The sequence below is a fragment of the Pogona vitticeps genome, chromosome 6 (assembly GCF_051106095.1).
Source record: "Pogona vitticeps strain Pit_001003342236 chromosome 6, PviZW2.1, whole genome shotgun sequence".
NCBI lineage: Eukaryota > Metazoa > Chordata > Lepidosauria > Squamata > Agamidae > Pogona > Pogona vitticeps.
This window is the reverse complement of record NC_135788.1, coordinates 113,399,452-113,420,864: the sequence shown is the minus strand read 5'-3', so window position 1 is coordinate 113,420,864 and position 21,413 is coordinate 113,399,452. Positions and strand designations below refer to the sequence as shown.

The 21,413-nt window shown below is 42.4% G+C and overlaps 2 protein-coding genes across 2 annotated transcripts; both read left to right on the top strand.

The window, feature by feature from the left end:
- Nucleotides 1-7,147: 7,147 nt before the first annotated feature.
- Nucleotides 7,148-14,490, top strand: LOC110071508 (vomeronasal type-2 receptor 26-like). The gene has a single exon (XM_078377135.1). The coding sequence runs from the start codon at nt 7,148-7,150 to the stop codon at nt 8,141-8,143; it is 996 nt and encodes a 331-aa protein (XP_078233261.1). The 3' UTR covers nt 8,144-14,490.
- Nucleotides 14,491-16,676: 2,186 nt separating this feature from the next.
- LOC140708278 (vomeronasal type-2 receptor 26-like) lies at nt 16,677-21,413 on the top strand. Its single transcript, XM_078377136.1, has one exon. The coding sequence runs from the start codon at nt 19,246-19,248 to the stop codon at nt 20,239-20,241; it is 996 nt and encodes a 331-aa protein (XP_078233262.1). The 5' UTR covers nt 16,677-19,245; the 3' UTR covers nt 20,242-21,413.

Below are 21,413 nucleotides of genomic sequence, written 5' to 3'. Positions count from 1 at the left end.
CTTGCTACAATTTGACAGCACAGAACAAGAAGAAATTGACTCAAGATATTAGAAACTTTGGGAAAAGTCCAGATCTGTGGACAGTTCTGTTTACATTTTTATTCCTTTAGAATAGAGCAGGGCATCAAACATAACAAATCCATTTAGCCTTGATTACCTTTCCTATAATTATCAGAACTACTGCTTTTAGCATTCCTGTTTCCTCAATCCCTCTGAGAAATGTGGGGCATTTGTGACAGGAGGAAAAACAGCCCATTTCAGTGAGCATCTCTGCACTTAGTGTATAAAGTCTCCTGTCCAAGGAAATGAACAACATCTCAGTTTGAGAGAGGAAGTGGACAGCTCTGCCAGTCCATGCTCCTCTGTGTATTCCACCAAGAGTGATTGTATTGGTGGTACCTTTGGCTCAGGATGAAGAAGTCTGAAGCGGACCAGTCCCAACATTTGCCAGCCTTCTCTCTGGCTTTGTTGATGTTTCTGGTGCATCATTCTTCCAGCTGGAATATGAGCCCATACCTCTGTGAATGGAGCACAGGAGTTCAAACTTTCCATGAGGCTTCAGATGAGATGATTCTTGGGGACTTTGTATCCATTACTCTTGTTGGCTTCCCTCTGAAAAACTTTGTGACACACCCTGATACTACTGCACTAAATGCTGTGTAAGTAGTTCTTTGTCAATGCTTTGTAAATGAAAATCCAGATTGAAACCAATGAAGATTTCTTATCTTCAGAAAATAAAGTACTTATTGAAAGTAGGCAGTTACCTTTTTATGCTGTCAGCGTGGAAGAGACTATAGATTCACCTGTATATGTCCATTGACCTCCATGTGGAGCTTTGTTTTTAAAAATGTTTTAACCTTTTTGAAAGGTGGATTGTGGAATATCAGTCTTCTCATTTGATTTATACATTTCCTCTTGACAGATTTTCCACTCCTGCTTCTATATTTCTGAGATCCGAAACAACATGTGGTTGACTTCTATGAAATATATATTTGACATAAGTCTCCTGTTAGTTAACACTTACGATCCCCATCTGGGTAATTTTGATGGAGGGTTTCAGGCTCTACTTCAACAGAATCCAGTGTTTTTCCTTGTGCTGTATCAAGAAAGCAAGGACTTCTCAGGGTGCACAGGAAGGGGAGATAGGCAGACTGCTGGGTGGTAAGCATGTTTGAGAGGCATTGTAACGGTGGCCATATCTAATATGCTCTGAGGACAAAATTAAATGCCCAAATAATCATATCATAATTGATTTTCAAAAAAAAAAACCAAACCCTCAACAATGACTAATTTTGTGGGATTTCATTGCAGTGTGATTCCGAAGAACAGCCAGAACATTCTGGCCTTTGCTTTTGCCGTCCGCCAGATCAACCAGAATGCTCAACTGTTACCCAATATCACTTTGGGTTACAAAATTTATGACAATTCTTTTAATCCCTGGAAAACCTGCAGGAACACCCTGGATTTTATCTTCATGAGCAGAGGGCATCCCCTTAGTTACAATTGTGGCAGGAAAGAGAAGGTTCTGGCCGCCATTGGTGGGCTCACTTCCGAAAACTCCAGGGATATGGCCAACATTTTCAGTATCTACAATATACCTCAGGTACGTCCATAGGGTTAAATAAATGTAACTTCATTGGGGGATCTTATTTGTGTCCCTCTTAAACTGGGCCCTATCTCTTGGCTAGCATTGACTCCCACCTCTAGAATTCATAATACCAAATGAATGTACAAGAAAGCATTCCTCTGGAGATTAAGAATCAAATATTTTGCTCCCTGACTTTCATCCTTAGCATATGTTTAGAGTGAGTTTATATTTGGGAACAAAGCGGAGTATTTTCCATTTTTTTCATTGTAAAAGATGTGATGATTTCTCTCTTAGCTCAGCTACGGCTCCTTCAATCCTATATTAAGTGACAAAAGTCAGTTCCCTTCCTTCTACCGGATGGTGCCCAGCGAAGATGCTCAGTATGATGGGATTGTTCAGCTGTTCAAGTCTTTTGGATGGAACTGGATGGGTGTCATTGTTTCCAAGGATGACAGTGGGGAAACCTTCCTTCGAACCTTGAGACCAAGGCTTGAGCAGAGTCATATTTGCATTGCTTGGACAGAGGAAATCCCAATTGTGACCGAGTTTTCACCAAAAGAAGTGATTGAGGTAATCCTGGGGCCAATCTATCGGACTCTTTCTCTGAGTGAAATTAACGTGATTCTTGTGTATGGAGACAGGCAGACTCTGGAGGGGCTACGCATAGTTTTAGACACCTTTGAATTTCACAAAATGCAGCCTCAAAGGAGGGTGTGGGTGACCACGGCTCAGTGGGATTTTACAGCTTTACCTGCTGGGATGAAACTGACCACAAAATCTTTCAGTGGAACCTTGTCCTTCAAACTCCACACAAATGTGGTGCCAGGATTTGAGAACTTTCTGGAGAATATAAACCCATTTCGGGAACAGATTTATTCCATTCATTTGTTTTGGTGTACTGCATTTCACTGTTCATCCCCACTTTATAACCTCAGTGGTCCAAATCGGGAGCCTTGTAGTGGGAGGGAGAAGCTGAGGAGCCTTCCTGGAAGTGTGTTTGAAATGGGCATGTCTGGCCAGAGCTACAGTACCTACAATGCTGTTTATGCTGTAGCTCATGCGCTCCGTGCAGCCTTTTCATCAAGAACTAAGCAGAAGCGGAATGGGCCTGGAGAGAAATGGAGCCTCCAGCACATTCATACATGGCAGGTAATCGAAATTAGAAAAGGAAATAAATTGTGCAATGTGAGAAACAGGGCATCATTAGGGCTTATTTCTCCTGTTGAGTGAATCAATCTCATTCAAAAAAATAAAATAAATGAAACTAAACTAAGCCAATACCAACACCAAGCAGAGTAGAGCAAAGTGTTTTTGTAGCCAGAACTTCAAAATCATAGCAGAAAACAGAGGTTTCCCTTTTCTTCTGGAAGAGTGACAGAGAAGGAGCTGTCAATGAGCGTGTCTTTCACAAGTGCATCGAATATCTTTCCAGAGTTCCCTAATTTTGTTTTAAATTACTTGTTTTTAAAAATCCATGGTTTTTGAAGAAAATTAGTTGCCTCTTCAATGAGAGAAATGTTTGACTTAATATCGCATTACTCTTCTGACAACATCTGTTACTTGGGAAAAATTCAAAAGTATGTTTGTGTGTGGGAGAGAGAGAGAGAGAGGAACTGAGATTGCCAGTGGGGGGGGGGAGATTCCCTTTGGGCGCTTCAGAAAATTGGAATCTGTAAAATGCCCAAAGTGGCCTTCGTAGCCAGATGGACATTATAAGTATCCAATTTATAAATAAGAAATAAAGTAAATAAACATGGGATATAGTCGTTAATGTCTGGAAATAGCAACCACTAATGTCCACCAACCTGAAGTTCCCCCCAAAACTTTCCAGAATGAAAGAGATCCATAGAGAATATGAAAGTTTGAGAGAAAGGGTGAGAATTGTAAGCTTTTCATTTGCAATAAAGGGCCAGAGCCTATGCCATCATCAACCTTGTGCAGAACAGGCTGCAATAATGTTGCTGAGTTAGAGAAGATTTGCATGGATCAATAAACATATCACATGATACTAGTGGTGGAAAAAAAAGCTTCATGGGTTCATTGAGAAGTCTGGGAAATATCCCACCAGTTGTTATTTTAACTCTTCCATTGTTTTTTACATGGACAATTTTTAGATGCTGGAAAGCAGAGAGTATTAATCCATTTCTTAAAGTCTGCTTGAAGAAATTATTTTTTCTTCTCCAATTTAGCTTCATTCATTTTTAAGAAACATTTGGTTTAACAATAGTGCTGGTGAAGAAATATTTTTCAACAAGAAAGGAGACTTAGAAGCAGGATATGACATCATCAATTTTGTCAGGTTCCCCAACGAATCCTTCGAGACAATCCGGGTTGGAAGTGTGAACCCTGCGGCTCCTGAGGGCGAGAGATTTGTGTTGAATGGAAGTGCCATCACCTGGAATGAGAAGTTTGATCAGGTAGATAACGCCTTTCCTCATCAATCTCATTTGTGAGTGTACTTTTGGTATTGCTATGTGGCTGTGCTGATATTTTTTCAGAATACGCAAAGAACACAACATAGAGAAATGTGCAGATTGCTTTTCAAGCCTGAGACACTTGAAAAGAGTCCAAATGGAAGGTAATTGGAGGATGAATATCATTTCTTATCACAGCTGGTATATTGTTTCTGCAGGATAAAAAGGTCTTGTGAATTACCAATTCTAGCTTTGTTTTCCATTAATGAATTAATTTTACTAAATTTCAAGTACAATAAAGACATACTGAGCAAAAAAAAAGGAACAAACAGTAATACCAAAAATTTTGGAAAAGCGGGAATCCTGGGTGGGGAGCGGATCTCCGCATGCATTTCTCAATTCTTCTCAGAATCACTTCTTCCCTAATTACTAATATTTATCATTGAGTTTGTTACACAATTAATCAAGCATAGAGAGAACAGAAACCTAAACTATTCATAATGTGATCTGAAATTCTATGATTCAAAATTACATATTCCTACTTTAGTGTTTTCTTTATTTAACAGAAAGTCCCATATGGCTTTCGCAATGATTTTAAACTCTGCTCAACTTTATTTATTTATTTATTTATTTATTTATTTATTTATTTATTTATTTATTTATTTATTTATTTATTTATTTATTTATTTATTGTATTTATACCCCGCCTATCTAGTCATTTCGACCACTCTAGGCAGCTTTAGCCTTTTAGAAACTCATTCACCTTTATTTTAACAAAAGTAATCGTGTCCTTCATATCTTAGGTCCTGACCCTCCAAATCTAATCATCTTCTATTATTTATCCAGATCCATTCATATAGCCAACCTCCTTGGCATTTGACGGGAAATTTAACTTCTAAAGAACAAAGTTGTCCACTAGAGTTGTTCTGAGTGGTCCGGGGCTTAGTACATGCCCCACCAAAAGAATAAAATATCAACTACTCCACAACCCGCTGTGAGCAATTTGCACAACTTTTTGTAGATAAAGTTGCTCGCATCCCCTCTGACCTGGATGCTGTAATTGATACAGACCCAGTGGATGTATCTTTGGCCCCAGCTTGTCCCCTTTTAATGGATACTTTTCAGTTGGTGCAGCCTGATAATGTGGACAGGATTGTTGGACAGGTAAGTGCCACCACATGTGTGCTGGACCCTTGGCCTTCTTGGCTCATAAAAGCAGCCAGAGGAGGAATGGCCGATTGGGAATGGGGAGTGGTCAATGCCTCCTTGCAGTAGGGTAGGATTCTTGCTTGCTTAAAAGGGGCACTAATAAAACCACTACTGAAGAAGCCCTCACTGGATCCCAGTGAATTGGATAAATACTGGCCAGTCCCAAACATCCTATTCCAGGACAAGGTAATGAATTGTGTGGTGGTTTCTCAGCTCCAGGGATTCCCAGAGGAAGGAGATTATTTAGACCCATTTCAATCTAGGTTCAGGCCTGGCTATGGGACACAGACAGATTTGGTCACATTGGTGGATGACCTACACCGGGAACTGGACAGGGAAAGTGTGTCCCTCTTGGTTCTGCTAGACGTCTCAGCGGCTATCAATACCATCAACCATGGTGTCCTTCTGGGCCATCACTCTGTGATGGGAACTGGAAGCAGTGGCTCCAGTCGTTCCTGGAGGGGAGAACTCAGACTGTGGTGCTGGGTGACTCCTGCTCAACGCCCTGGCCATTGGCCTGCAGTGTTCCTCAGGGTTCTGCTTTGTCACCCATGCTTTTTAACATCTACATGAAACCGCTGGGAGAGGTTGTCTGGAGTTTTGGGGTTGGTGTCTCCTGTATGCGCATGACACCCAATTCTATCTCTCCTTTCCTCCTAATTCCAGGGAAGCTGTCTTGAGTCTCACCTCTTGACTCTTGGCATCAGTAATGGGCTAGATGAGGGCAAACAAACTGGAACTTAATCTGGACAAGACAGAGGTGCTACTGGTTAGTCGGAAGGCAGATGAGGCAGTACTGATACTATCTGTGCTGAATTGGGTTGCATGCCCCCCCCCAATGAAAACTCAGGTCTGCAGCTTGGGTGTACTCCTTGGATTCATCCCTAACCATGGATGCCCAGTCTTGGCGTTGGCCAGGAATGCATTTGCACAGCTAACACTGGTGCGCCAGTGTGGGAAACGTCTGCCTAAAGATCGTAGCGGCATTCTGTTCCAGTGATGTTCGCACACTCCTGCGAGGAACTGGCAGCGGCCAGTGGGCTGGGTAACTCCTCATTCTACCCTCTTGGTTAGAGGTGCAGCATAAGATCAAAGTGTATCTACAACAAATCCTGCTTACGGTTAGGTAACTAGTATCCTGTCTGAATTCTCACAAAATACTATTTAACTCACTCTTAGACAATAAAGGGAGCTCTCAGGGTGTTGGCTTTAGGCTCCGCGGGCTTGGACATCTGTTTCCCGACTTCTTTGTACTTTTTCTAAACAATTAGCCTTCCTTTGTTCTGTAATCACCCGCACACCAGCTGTATCTTTCTCTTCATTGGGTCTCCAAATTGCAGCCCAAAGGCCACATCCTACTTTTCCATTTTTCCAGACTGTTCCTTTAAGCCCATGGCCTCCAGCTCATATGGGAGAGGGCTGGTGGGATCCGGGGGTCTGTGCTTGTCTGTGCATGTGTGTGTGTGGGCCTCCATACAGGTGGGTGGACATTTGTGCTCATTGGGGTGCATGTGAATGCATCTATGATCATGTTACTTTAACCTTCAAAAATGTGGAAAATAATTGATGTAGCCCCATGTTCTAAAGCTTAGAGCCCCCTGTTCCTCATGATCATTTAACTTCTAAATAACTTTCCTTCTATTTATCATTTAACTTCTTCCTAACTTTCCTTCTGATGATCATTAGAATATTCCCAAGTCCACCTGTGTGGAGAGCTGCCACCCTGGAGAGAGCATGTCTGTCCAACTGGGGAAGCAGGTGTGCTGCTATGATTGCATTACGTGCCCTAACGGGAGGATTTCGATCCAGATGGGTAAGTGAAAGAATCAAAAAGCACCTCTGGATATATACAGTACGTTTATTTGCCTCTCTAGTGGTGTTCCTGCCTCATTTTGTTAATTCGAAGAAAAAGGAAGAGTATCAACTTTGAAAAAAAATGCCAGATTCATTCGAAGGATTATGTTCTCTAATGGATAAACGTTGTGTGACTCCAAAACTAAGACCAGGTTGTTTTCTTTCAGATGCAAAACAATGCCAGGAATGCCCGGAGGAACAGTATCCAAACAAGATTCAAGACAGATGTATTCCCAAAGTCCTAAGCTACCTCTCTTATGAAGAACCCTTGGGCTCAGTACTGACTAGCTTGGCCCTCTTCCTTTCTATCACCACCATCGTGGTGATGGGGACTTTCATTCAGTACCGCCACACTCCCATGGTCAAAGCCAACAACTGGAGCATCACCTGTGCCCTCCTCTCTTCTCTCCTCCTGTGCTTCCTCTGTTCCTTCTTCTTCATTGGACAGCCCGGAACTCTCACCTGCCTTCTGAGACAAATGGTGTTTGGCATCGTCTTCTGTGTATCTGTTGCTTGTGTCTTAGCCAAAACCATCACTGTGATTGTGGCCTTCATGGCTACAAGGCCTGGACTTGGGATGAGGAGATGGGTTGGGAAGTGGCTGGCAGGGTCAGTTATCACGGTGTCTTCTCTTATTCAGGCTGGTATCTGTGTGGTCTGGTTGATTACCTCTCCCCCCTTCCCAGAGTTTGACATGCATTCTGAGACTGACAAAATCTTAGTTCAATGTAACGAAGGTTCAGACCTCATGTTCTATCTTGTCCTGGGCTACATGGGTCTGTTGGCCATCATAAGTTTCACAGTGGCTTTCTTTGCTCGCAGGTTGCCAGATACTTTTAATGAAGCCAAGTTAATCACTTTCAGCATGTTGATGTTTTGCAGTGTTTGGGTGTCTTTTCTGCCAACTTACCTCAGTACTAAAGGGAAATACATGGTAGCCGTGGAGGTCTTCTCCATCTTGGCTTCCAGTGGTGGCTTGCTGGGTTGTATCTTCCTTCTCAAATGTTATGTTCTTATTCTCAGGCCTGACCTGAACAACAAGAAGCAAATAGTAGGAAAAAAGATGAGATACAGATGAGAGAGAAATCACATCATCTTCAGTGAATTCCTCTGGGGAAAGTCTACACAAACTAAAGGAATAAGTTATCTTAGAGGCCTTGATAATGATCCAGGTTCTAAATTGTTTTCATGTTATGTGAGGTAGAAAAAAGATCTGTTTCCTGTCTGAGGTCATACCTATAGAATTAAATTTAAACTGTGCAGTGCATTTTTCTTAAATTATATTTCAGGACATGTTCACTAGTCAAAGTGTATTCAGATTGGGTGGTATGTTTTTAGAATTATTTCTCATCAAGAAATATGATCAACCCTCTGAATTGCAAAGTGTGTCAGTTTATTATGATCATTGCCCCCGAACCCCAGAATAAAGATGTGTGACAAATAATATGGGTTAAAAAATGGGCCACACATTATTGACTGAAAATTCAAATTAGCCATCGTTTGGCAAAGGGGAGCCTGCTGTACTGCGGAAACAGGTAAATCTCAGAGGTATACAAATACCCCTTAATCAACAGATGGGTGAGTCTTGAAGAAAATCTTGAAGACAGCAGGAACCCGACCGGTCGCTAATAAACACCCCCAGATCTCAAGCCATCTTGAGTTGATGACTGTCGGTCTGAAACTGGCCCAGCACATCTTTCCCCCAATCACTGTAATCGCATAGTCCGCAGTGCTGGGAGGTCTGATGTGCTGTTAGTTTACCTGATCTTACAGTGGGACTCAGCAGAAAATATGTGTTTTTTCCACACTACCTGCCACAGCATAGGGACTAGCATAGCTAAGTCCCATGCCCGCCAATGAGCCACTCAAACTCCACAAGGAAGCCCCCCTTGATGTCTTCCAAGAAGACATCCAAACCCAAATCAGAAAGATGTAGTTCATCTTTCTAAAAAATTCAGGCCTATCCAATCAGATCCTCTGGTGTCCAATCACCGATTCAAGGCCTTTGCAGCCCTTGCTGTTAACACCCCTGTGAGCCGTGTTAATTTGAGAAACACAAAGGTCTATCCAGTTGGATCCTCTGGTGACCAATCACTGATCCAAGGCCGCTGTAGACCGCACTGCAGCCCTTGCGGTTAACACCCCTGTGTGCCGTGTTAACATTGAGGAACAAACCTACACTCTCTCCACGAGGTACGATTGTGGACCACAGGATATGCACGGCCGTGTTCGTGGCCTTCAACCATTTCAGGTCATGTATGATGTTCAGGATCGGTGCCTAGTCAAATCAATGCCGCCAAGGTGTACCCAACGATCTGTTGGAAACTAGTCAAAGGCCTCCACCCTGCAAAGCTGGCTCTAAAGTATGCCAAGCAGCCTTTTCCATGTGATGTGTGCTGTGGTCCCGAGACCCAGGTTGCTCCCCCATGGGGATACAGCTGCATAACGCTCTGCCCAGTATACCTAGCTGTGGCCGATAATCACAATATGCCTCCGTCTCTCCGACCCAATGAGACCTGTGGAGACTTAACCAGACTAAGCATTAGGCCTACACATTAGGTAATGTTTTTATACATATGCAATAATTGGATGAATGCCACCAGCCTAGACATTTGATCTCTTCTTGGTTTAAGACCCAGGGTTGCAACAGTGGAGCTTGCACCCATTCTGAATGAATGTGCGCCGAAACTCATGACTTGGATATCCACTCTGTCTAATGCTAAGTCAGTTAATTTGCAGCACTGATATTTCATGAAAGGTGACTTATCGGTACTTCGACATAAAAATCGGGGACCTGTTCTCTAAACTTTAGCAATGACTGTGATAATTTCACCGGGTAGATGCTGCTTATGCTCCATTGCCCTCAGGTGATTTGTGAACCCTTTCCTAGCTGATCGGCCTTGGAGCGCCAAAGAAGAATTTGCACCTTCCCTTCTTTAGCCTTAACATCCTGCCATTTGTAGGGGAAGACTAGACTTATTTTTTCCCCCGATGTAATCACTTTTGCTAATTCTAAGAGCCCCAGCGAACGTCATTAATGACGCCATCTACGTCATTAATGACGTATTTTATCTCTGTTGTTGGCCGCCTAGAGTAGTCCACCATGACTAGATAGGCGGGATATAAATTAAATAAAATAAAAAAATAAAAATAAAAATAGGAATCCTTTCGTATTCATCCCTGCATAAGATCACTCAGTGTTTACAGATGCACTCTAAAATGAAGGTGATATGGAGCTTTAATATCTTGTGCTCTACCCCTCTCTTTGGACTGTCCCATTATCGTTTTCCTCATGCGGCAATCCCCTGAGTGATCTCTAAGGCCATTAATTTTTTCCAAAAAAGGCCAGTGCTGACCACCTTCCCCAAATAGTTCACGTGCCAGTCCCTTTCCATTTTAATGTACCACAAACCATTGTAAATGTACAACCGGTGTCGGCCAAACTCGCTTCATGTCGACCATTTTCCTAAATTCCTGTAATTCTATCCTCGCGGCCGAATAATCCTTCCTCATCCTCAATGTCAGGTCCAAACCTATCGCTCCTGATGCATCTTCTCACCAATTTACCACACGTCCAGAGACAGAAGTTCCGGGAACTCCCAGGGTCTGGTATCCAGCTCCATGAACAGCTCAATCTCTTGCCGTGACAATGCATTGATGATCTAACTTTCTGGACTTGGTACATGTCATGCATGCTCTAGTATGTTAAGTTACAGCGCATAAATGTAAATGCCCTAACCAATGTCATAATCCATTCTAAATGTGACATAAGTTTGTTTATGATGTAAACAGCCACTTGATTGGCATGCCAAATCGTACTACTGAGTTTCAGTGATGCTACCCTCCCCTCCTCCCCTCTAGTCAGTTGCCGATGTGATGCAACACTTCCCTTCTTTTTCTTTCAACTGCCGATCTCTCTCCTTGCCGCTGTCTGAAATAGAAGAGGGAGGCTCAAGGGGGAATGCCCATTAAATAGCCTGGTGTTCCTCCCTGGATCTTTGTGCTCTCGGGAGACCTTGAAGGTCTTGCCATTATCCAGGGTGGGGGGCAAGAGCCAGTCACGCTGCGCAAAGTCATTTGACTCGTCAGTGGCTGCAGCAATTGATGAAGTCATACTATGATATGGCAGGAGAAATGTCCTCTTCATCTGAGTTTACAAGGTCTATTAATGAGCAGCACCTTTTACAAGATTCAGGGCCTTGCGATGGACTGCAATAAGTCACCGGCCTGTAAGGGAAAAGATCAGATGCTGATGTAATCAATTTGTCTCTACTCTTGAAAGAATGCCAGCTTGACAAGGGAGGTGGCTCATTGTAATTTTTCATTTGTAATTTCCCCATTTCTAAGAAGATTGAGTTGCAAACCCCTTCAACTTTGGGACACAACCCTGACATGTCGGAATGAGAGCCATGAAACTGATATTCCCTCATCCTGGTCATTCTTAGTGTGTGATTTTCACTCAGGTCCTGAAGAAAGAAATGTGACCTTATTGATATCACCCATGACAATGATCTCATTCTAGTGCCTTTTCGTAGAGAGTGATAGATCTTTAATCTCTTTGGGAAAATCTCAGTTAGGAGATGCATGAGCCGCATTCATTAACTTACTCCAATTTGACAGCAAAGAAGAAGAAATTGACTCAAGATATTAGAAACCTTGGGAAAAGTCCAGATCCATGGACAATTCTGTTTACATTTTTATTCCTTTAGAATAGAGCAGGGCTTCAAACATAACAAATCCAATCAGCCTCGATTACCTTTCCTATAATTACCGGAATTAATGCTTTTAGCATTTCTATCTCCTCAATCCCTCTGAGAAATGTGGGGCTTTTGTCTCAAAATCAGGAGGAAAAACAGCCCTTTCCGGTTGGGTTTCTGCGCTTAGTGTATAAAGACTCCTGTCCAAGGAAATAACAACATCTCAGTTTGAGAGAAGAAGTGGACAGCTCTTCCAGTCCATGCTCCTCTGTGTCTTCCGCCAAGAGTGATTGTATTGGTGGTGCCTTTGGCTCAGAATGAAGAGGTCTGAAGTGGACCGGTCCCAACTTTTGCCAGGCTTCTGTCTGGTTTTGTTGATGCTCCCGGTGCTTCATTCTTCCAGCTGGAATAAGAGCCGTTCCATCTGTGACTGGAGCACAGGAGTTCAAACTTCTTTCCATGAAGCATCAGATGAGATGATTCTTGGGGACTTTGTATCCATTACTCTTGGTGGCTTCACTCTGAAAAACTTTGTGACACACCCTGATACTACTGCAGTAAATGCTGTGTAAGTAGTTCTTTGTGAATGCTTTGTCGATGGAAAGGTTTCTTATCCTCACAAAATAAAGTACTTAATGTAAGTAGGCAGTTGCCTTTTTATGAAGTCAACATAGAGGAGATTATAAATTCAGATGTATGTGTCCGTTGACCTCCATGTGCAGCTTTGTTTTTTGAAAACGTTTTAACCTTTTTGACAGGTGTACTGTTGAATATCAGATCTTTCATTCGGATTTATGCATTTCCTCTTGATAGATATTCCACTCCTGCTTCGATAATTATGAAATCAGAAACAGCATTTGGTTGACTTCTATGATATATATTTTTGGCATAGGTCTCCTGTTAATTAACACTTACGATCCCCATCTGGGTAAATTTGATGGAGGGTTGCAGGCTCTATTTCAACAGAATCCAGTGTTTTTCCTTCTGCTGTATCAAGAAAGAAAGGATTTCTCAGGGTGTACAGGAAGGGGAGACAGGCAGACTGCTGGGTGGTAAGCATGTTTGAGAGGCATTGTAACGGTGGCCATATCTAACTTGCTCTGAGGACAAAATTAAGTGCCCAGTTAATCATATCATAAATGATTCTCAAAAGACCCCGCAATAATGATTAATTTTGTGGGATTTCATTGCAGTCTGATTCCAAAAAACTGCCAGAATATTCTGGCCTTTGCCTTTGCCGTCCATCAAATCAACCAGGATGCTCAACTGTTACCCAATATCACATTGGGTTACAAGATTTATGACAATTCTTTTAATCCCTGGAGAACCTGCGGGAACACCTTTGATCTTCTCTTCATGAGCGAAGAGCTTCTCCCCAATTACAACTGTGGCAAGACGGAGAAAGTGGTGGCTGCCATTGGTGGGCTCACTTCCGAAAACTCCATGCAGATGGCCAACATTTTCAGTATCTACAATATACCTCAGGTACGTCCATAGGGATAAATAAATATAACTTCATTGAGAGATCTTACTTGTGTCCCTCTTAAACTGGGCCCTATCTCTTGGCTAGCAATGACTCCCACCTGTAGAATTCATAATACCAAGTGAATGTACAAGAAAGTATTCCTCTGGAGATTAAGAATCAAATGTTTTGCTCCCTGACTTTCATCCTTAGTATACATTAAGAATGAGTTTATATTTGGGAACAAAGTGAAGTATTTTCCATTTTTTCATTGTAAAAGATCTGATGCTTTCTCTCTTAGCTCAGCTACGGCTCCTTCAATCCTATATTCAGTGACAAAAGTCAGTTCCCTTCCTTCTACCGGATGGTGCCCAGCGAAGAATATCAGTATGATGGGATTGTTCAGCTGTTCAAGTCATTTGGATGGAACTGGATGGGTGTCATTGTTTCCAAGGATGACAGTGGGGAAACCTTCCTTCGAGCCTTGAGACCAAGGCTTGTGCAGAATCATATTTGCATTGCTTGGACAGAGGAAATCCCAATTGTGACCCAGTTTTCACCAAAAGAAGTGATTGAGGTATTCCTGGGGCCAATCTATTGGACGCTTTCTCTGAGTGAAATTAACGTCATTCTTGTGTATGGGGACAGGCAGTCTCTGGAGGGGCTACGAATAGCTTTAGACACCTTTGAATTTCACAAAATGCAGCCTCAAAGGAGGGTGTGGGTGACCACAGCTCAGTGGGATTTCACAGCTTTACCTGCTGGGATGAAACTGGCCACAAAATCTTTCAGTGGAACCTTGTCCCTCAAACTCCACACAAACGTGGTGCCAGGATTTGAGAACTTTCTGGAGAATGTGAATCCAGATCAGGATCAGATTTATTTCATCCATCAGTTTTGGTGTACTGCATTTCTCTGTTCCTTGCCATTTTACAACCTCAATGTCCCAAATCGGGAGGCTTGTAGTGGGAGGGAGAAGCTGAGAAGCCTTCCTGGAAGTGTGTTTGAAATGGGCATGTCTGGCCAGAGCTACAGTACCTACAATGCTGTTTATGCTGTAGCTCATGCGCTCCGTGCAGCCTTTTCATCAAGAACTAAGCAGAAGCGGAAGGGGCCTGGAGAGAAATGGAGCCTCCAGCACATTCATACATGGCAGGTAATCGAAATTAGAAAAGGAAATAAATTGTGCAATGTGAGAAACAGGGCATCATTAGGGCTTATTTCTCCTGTTGAGTGAATCAATCTCATTCAAAAAAATAAAATAAATGAAACTAAACTAAGCCAATACCAACACCAAGCAGAGTAGAGCAAAGTGTTTTTGTAGCCAGAACTTCAAAATCATAGCAGAAAACAGAGGTTTCCCTTTTCTTCTGGAAGAGTGACAGAGAAGAAGCTGTCAATGAGCGTGTCTTTCACAAGTGCATCGAATATCTTTCCAGAGTTCCCTAATTTTGTTTTAAATTACTTGTTTTTTAAAATCCATGGTTTTTGAAGAAAATTAGTTGCCTCTTCAATGAGAGAAATGTTTGACCTAATATCGCATTACTCTTCTGACAACATCTGTTACTTGGGAAAAATCCAAAAGTATGTTTGTGTGTGGGAGAGAGAGAGAGAGAGGAACTGAGATTGCCAGTGGGGGGGGGGAGATTCCCTTTGGGCGCTTCAGAAAATTGGAATCTGTAAAATGCCCAAAGTGTCCTTCGTAGCCAGATGGACATTATAAGTATCCAATTTATAAATAAGAAATAAAGTAAATAAACATGGGATATAGTCTTTAATGTCTGGAAATAGCAACCACTAATGTCCACCAACCTGACGTTCCCCCCAAAACTTTCCAGAATGAAAGAGATCCATAGAGAATGTGAAAGTTTGAGAGAAAGGGTGAGAATTGTAAGCTTTTCATTTGCAATAAAGGGCCAGAGCCTATGCCATCATCAACCTTGTGCAGAACAGGCTGCAATAATGTTGCTGAGTTAGAGAAGATTTGCATGGATCAATAAACATATCACATGATACTAGTGGTGGAAAAAAAAGCTTCATGGGTTCATTGAGAAGTCCGGGAAATATCCCACCAGTTGTTATTTTAACTCTTCCATTGTTTTTTACATGGACAATTTTTAGATGCTGGAAAGCAGAGGGTATTAATCCATTTCTTAAAGTCTGCTTGAAGACATTATTTTTTCTTCTCCAATTTAGCTTCATTCATTTTTAAGAAACATTTGGTTTAACAATAGTGCTGGTGAAGAAATATTTTTCAACGAGAAAGGAGACTTAGAAGCAGGATATGACATCATCAATTTTGTCAGGTTCCCCAACGAATCCTTCGAGACAATCCGGGTTGGAAGTGTGAACCCTGCGGCTCCTGAGGGCGAGAGATTTGTGTTGAATGGAAGTGCCATCACCTGGAATGAGAAGTTTGATCAGGTAGATAACGCCTTTCCTCATCAATCTCATTTGTGAGTGTACTTTTGGTATTGCTATGTGGCTGTGCTGATATTTTTTCAGAATACGCAAAGAACACAACATAGAGAAATGTGCAGATTGCTTTTCAAGCCTGAGACACTTGAAAAGAGTCCAAATGGAAGGTAATTGGAGGATGAATATCATTTCTTATCACAGCTGGTATATTGTTTCTGCAGGATAAAAAGGGCTTGTGAATTACCAATTCTAGCTTTGTTTTCCATTAATGAATTAATTTTACTAAATTTCAAGTACAATAAAGACATACTGAGCAAAAAAAAAGGAACAAACAGTAATACCAAAAATTTTGGAAAAGCGGGAATCCTGGGTGGGGAGCGGATCTCCGCATGCGTTTCTCAATTCTTCTCAGAATCACTTCTTCCCTAATTACTAATATTTATCATTGAGTTTGTTACACAATTAATCAAGCATAGAGAGAACAGAAACCTAAACTATTCATAATGTGATCTGAAATTCTATGATTCAAAATTACATATTCCTACTTTAGTGTTTTCTTTATTTAACAGAAAGTCCCATATGGCTTTCGCAATGACTTTAAACTCTGCTCAACTTTATTTATTTATTTATTTATTTATTTATTTATTTATTTATTTATTTATTTATTTATTTATTTATTTATTTATACCCCGCCTATCTAATCATTTCGACCACTCTAGGCGGCTTTAGCCTTTTAGAAACTCTGAGAGTTTCCCCTTTTCAGCCATTTCAAGGGCTTTCTGTAGCTGTTATACCCACTTTACCCTGCAGTCTCTAACTTGTTCATCTTCTCTATCATATTTCAGCAGTACTTTATATATTCTGGAAACCAGACGATCCTATTTGTCTGATACTTCTTCTACAAAGATAGACTTTTCTTCTTCATATTCCATGTTTTTCTTATCTTCTTTAAATCTTTCTGTTAACTGTACATATGCAAACCATTGAAATTCGCAACCATCTTCTATTAATTCTTCTCTTGCCTTCATGTTAAATTCTCCCCCTTCCATTTTTTGAATATTTCCATACGTTCCCATTTCCCTTTATATATAAACTTTCCCTTTTGAACCATGCCTCTTGTGAGGATACCCCTAATGGCTGTTTAGGTAAATGTCTTAACTTATAGTGATCCCGAATCTTCAGTATAGCTTGGTGTATATGGTGTTTATTAAACTCTTCATTCACCTTTATTTTAACAAAAGTAATCGTGTCCTTCATATCTTAGGTCCTGACCCTTCAAATCTAATCATCTTCTATTATTTATCCAGATCCATTCATATAGCCAACCTCCTTGGCATTTGACGGGAAATTTAACTTCTAAAGAACAAAGTTGTCCACTAGAGTTGTTCTGAGTGGTCCGGGGCTTAGTACATGCCCCACCAAAAGAATAAAATATCAACTACTCCACAACCCGCTGTGAGCAATTTGCACAACTTTTTGTAGATAAAGTTGCTCGCATCCCCTCTGACCTGGATGCTGTAATTGATACAGACCCAGTGGATGTATCTTTGGCACCAGCTTGTCCCCTTTTAATGGATACTTTTCAGTTGGTGCAGCCTGATAATGTGGACAGGATTGTTGGACAGGTAAGTGCCACCACATGTGTGCTGGACCCTTGGCCTTCTTGGCTCATAAAAGCAGCCAGAGGAGGAATGGCCGATTGGGTATGGGGAGTGGTCAATGCCTCCTTGCAGTAGGGTAGGATTCTTGCTTGCTTAAAAGGGGCACTAATAAAACCACTACTGAAGAAGCCCTCACTGGATCCCAGTGAATTGGATAAATACTGGCCAGTCCCAAACATCCTATTCCAGGACAAGGTAATGAATTGTGTGGTGGTTTCTCAGCTCCAGGGATTCCCAGAGGAAGGAGATTATTTAGACCCATTTCAATCTAGGTTCAGGCCTGGCTATGGGACACAGACAGATTTGGTCACATTGGTGGATGACCTACACCGGGAACTGGACAGGGAAAGTGTGTCCCTCTTGGTTCTGCTAGACGTCTCAGCGGCTATCAATACCATCAACCATGGTGTCCTTCTGGGCCATCACTCTGTGATGGGAACTGGAAGCAGTGGCTCCAGTCGTTCCTGGAGGGGAGAACTCAGACTGTGGTGCTGGGTGACTCCTGCTCAACATCCTGGCCATTGGCCTGCAGTGTTCCTCAGGGTTCTGCTTTGTCACCCATGCTTTTTAACATCTACATGAAACCGCTGGGAGAGGCTGTCTGGAGTTTTGGGGTTGGATGTCTCCTGTATGCGCATGACACCCAATTCTATCTCTCCTTTCCTCCTAATTCCAGGGAAGCTGTCTTGAGTCTCACCTCTTGACTCTTGGCATCAGTAATGGGCTAGATGAGGGCAAACAAACTGGAACTTAATCTGGACAAGACAGATGCTACTGGTTAGTCGGAAGGCAGATGAGGCAGTACTGATACTATCTGTGTTGAATTGGGTTGCATGCCCCCCCAATGAAAACTCAGGTCTGCAGCTTCGGTGTACTCCTTGGATTCATCCCTAACCATGGATGCCCAGTCTTGGCGTTGGCCAGGAATGCATTTGCACAGCTAACACTGGTGCGCCAGTGTGGGAAACGTCTGCCTAAAGATCATAGCGGCATTCTGTTCCAGTGATGTTCGCACACTCCTGCGAGGAACTGGCAGCGGCCAGCGGGCTGGGTAACTCCTCATTCTAGCCTCTTGGTTAGAGGTGCAGCATAAGATCAAAGTGTATCTTCAACAAATCCTGCTTACGATTAGGTAACTAGTATCCTGTCTGAATTCTCACAAAATACTATTTAACTCACTCTTAGACAATAAAGGGAGCTCTCAGGGTGTTGGCTTTAGGCTCCGCGGGCTTGGACATCTGTTTCCCGACTTCTTTGTACTTTTTCTAAACAATTAGCCTTCCTTTGTTCTGTGATCACCCGCACACCAGCTGTATCTTTCTCTTCATTGGGTCTCCAAATTGCAGCCCAAAGGCCACATCCTACTTTTCCATTTTTCCAGACTGTTCCTTTAAGCCCATGGCCTCCAGCTCATATGGGAGAGGGGTGGTGGGATCCGGGGGTCTGTGCTTGTCTGTGCATGTGTGTGTGTTGGCCTCCATACAGGTGGGTGGACATCTGTGCTCATTGGGGTGCATGTGAATGCATCTATGATCATGTTACTTTAACCTTCAAAAAAGTGGAAAATAATTGATGTAGCCCCATGTTCTAAAGCTTTGAGACCCCTGTTCCTCATGATCATTTAACTTCTAAATAACTTTCCTTCTATTTATCATTTAACTTCTTCCTGACTTTCCTTCTGATGATCATTAGAATATTCCCAAGTCCACCTGTGTGGAGAGCTGCCACCCTGGAGAGAGCATGTCTGTCCAACTGGGGAAGCAGGTGTGCTGCTATGATTGCGTTACGTGCCCTAACGGGAGGATTTCGATCCAGATGGGTAAGTGAAAGAATCAAAAAGCACCTCTGGATATATACAGTACTTTTATTTGCCTCTCTAGTGGTGTTCCTGCCTCATTTTGTTAATTCGAAGAAAAAGGAAGAGTATCAACTTTGAAAAAAAATGCCAGATTCATTCGAAGGATTATGTTCTCTAATGGATAAACGTTGTGTGACTCCAAAACTAAGACCAGGTTGTTTTCTTTCAGATGCAAAACAATGCCAGGAATGCCCCGAGGAACAGTATCCAAACAAGAATCAAGACAGATGTATTCCCAAAGTCCTAAGCTACCTCTCTTATGAAGAACCCTTGGGCTCAGTACTGACTAGCTTGGCCCTCTTCCTTTCTATCACCACCATCGTGGTGATGGGGACTTTCATTCAGTACCGCCACACTCCCATGGTCAAAGCCAACAACTGGAGCATCACCTGTGCCCTCCTTTTGTCTCTCCTCCTCTGCTTCCTCTGTTCCTTCTTCTTCATTGGACAGCCCGGAACTCTCACCTGCCTTCTGAGACAAATGGTGTTTGGCATCGTCTTCTGTGTATCTGTTGCTTGTGTCTTAGCCAAAACCATCACTGTGATTGTGGCCTTCATGTCTACAAGGCCTGGACTTGGGATGAGGAGATGGGTTGGGAAGCGGTTGGCAGGGTCAGTCATCATGGTGTCTTCTCTTATTCAGGCTGGTATCTGTGCAGTCTGGTTGATTACCTCTCCCCCCTTCCCAGAGTTTGACATGCATTCTGAGACTGACAAAATCTTAGTTCAATGTAATGAAGGTTCAGACCTCATGTTCTATCTTGTCCTGGGCTACATGGGACTGTTAGCCATCATAAGTTTCACAGTGGCTTTCTTTGCTCGCAGGTTGCCAGATACTTTTAATGAAGCCAAGTTAATCACTTTCAGCATGTTGATGTTTTGCAGTGTTTGGGTGTCTTTTCTGCCAACTTACCTCAGTACTAAAGGGAAATACATGGTAGCCGTGGAGGTCTTCTCCATCTTGGCTTCCAGTGGTGGCTTGCTGGGTTGTATCTTCCTTCTCAAATGTTATGTTCTTATTCTCAGGCCTGACCTGAACAACAAGAAGCAAATAGTAGGAAAAAAGATGAGATACAGATGAGAGAGAAATCACATCATCTTCAGTGAATTCCTCTGGGGAAAGTCTACACAAACTAAAGGAATAAGTTATCTTAGAGGCCTTGATAATGATCCAGGTTCTAAATTGTTTTCATGTTATGTGAGGTAGAAAAAAGATCTGTTTCCTGTCTGAGGTCATACCTATAGAATTAAATTTAAACTGTGCAGTGCATTTTTCTTAAATTATATTTCAGGACATGTTCACTAGTCAAAGTGTATTCAGATTGGGTGGTATGTTTTTAGAATTATTTCTCATCCAGAAATATGATCAACCCTCTGAATTGCAAAGTGTGTCAGTTTATTATGATCATTGCCCCCCAACCCCAGAATAAAGATGTGTGACAAATAATATGGGTTAAAAAATGGGCCACACATTATTGACTGAAAATTCAAATTAGCCATCGTTTGGCAAAGGGGAGCCTGCTGTACTGCGGAAACAGCTAAATCTCAGAGGTATATAAATACCCCTTAATCAACAGATGGGTGAGTCTTGAAGAAAATCTTGAAGACAGCAGGAACCCGACCGGTCGCTAATAAACACCCCCAGATCTCAAGCCATCTTGAGTTGATGACTGTCGGTCTGAAAGTGGCCCAGCACATCTTTCCCCCAATCACTGTAATCGCATAGTCCGCAGTGCTGGGAGGTCTGATGTGCTGTTAGTTTACCTGATCTTACAGTGGGACTCAGCAGAAAATATGTGTTTTTTCCACACTACCTGCCACAGCATAGGGACTAGCATAGCTAAGTCCCATGCCCGCCAATGAGCCACTCAAACTCCACAAGGAAGCCCCCCTTGATGTCTTCCAAGAAGACATCCAAACCCAAATCACAAAGATGTAGTTCATCTTTCTAAAAAATTCAGGCCTATCCAATCAGATCCTCTGGTGTCCCATCACCGATTCAAGGCCTTTGCAGCCCTTGCTGTTAACACCCCTGTGAGCCGTGTTAATTTGAGATACACAAAGGTCTATCCAGTTGGATCCTCTGGTGACCAATCACTGATCCAAGGCCGCTGTAGACCGCACTGCAGCCCTTGCGGTTAACACCCCTGTGTGCCGTGTTAACATTGAGGAACAAACCTACACTCTCTCCACGAGGTACGATTGTGGACCACAGGATATGCACGGCCGTGTTCGTGGCCTTCAACCATTTCA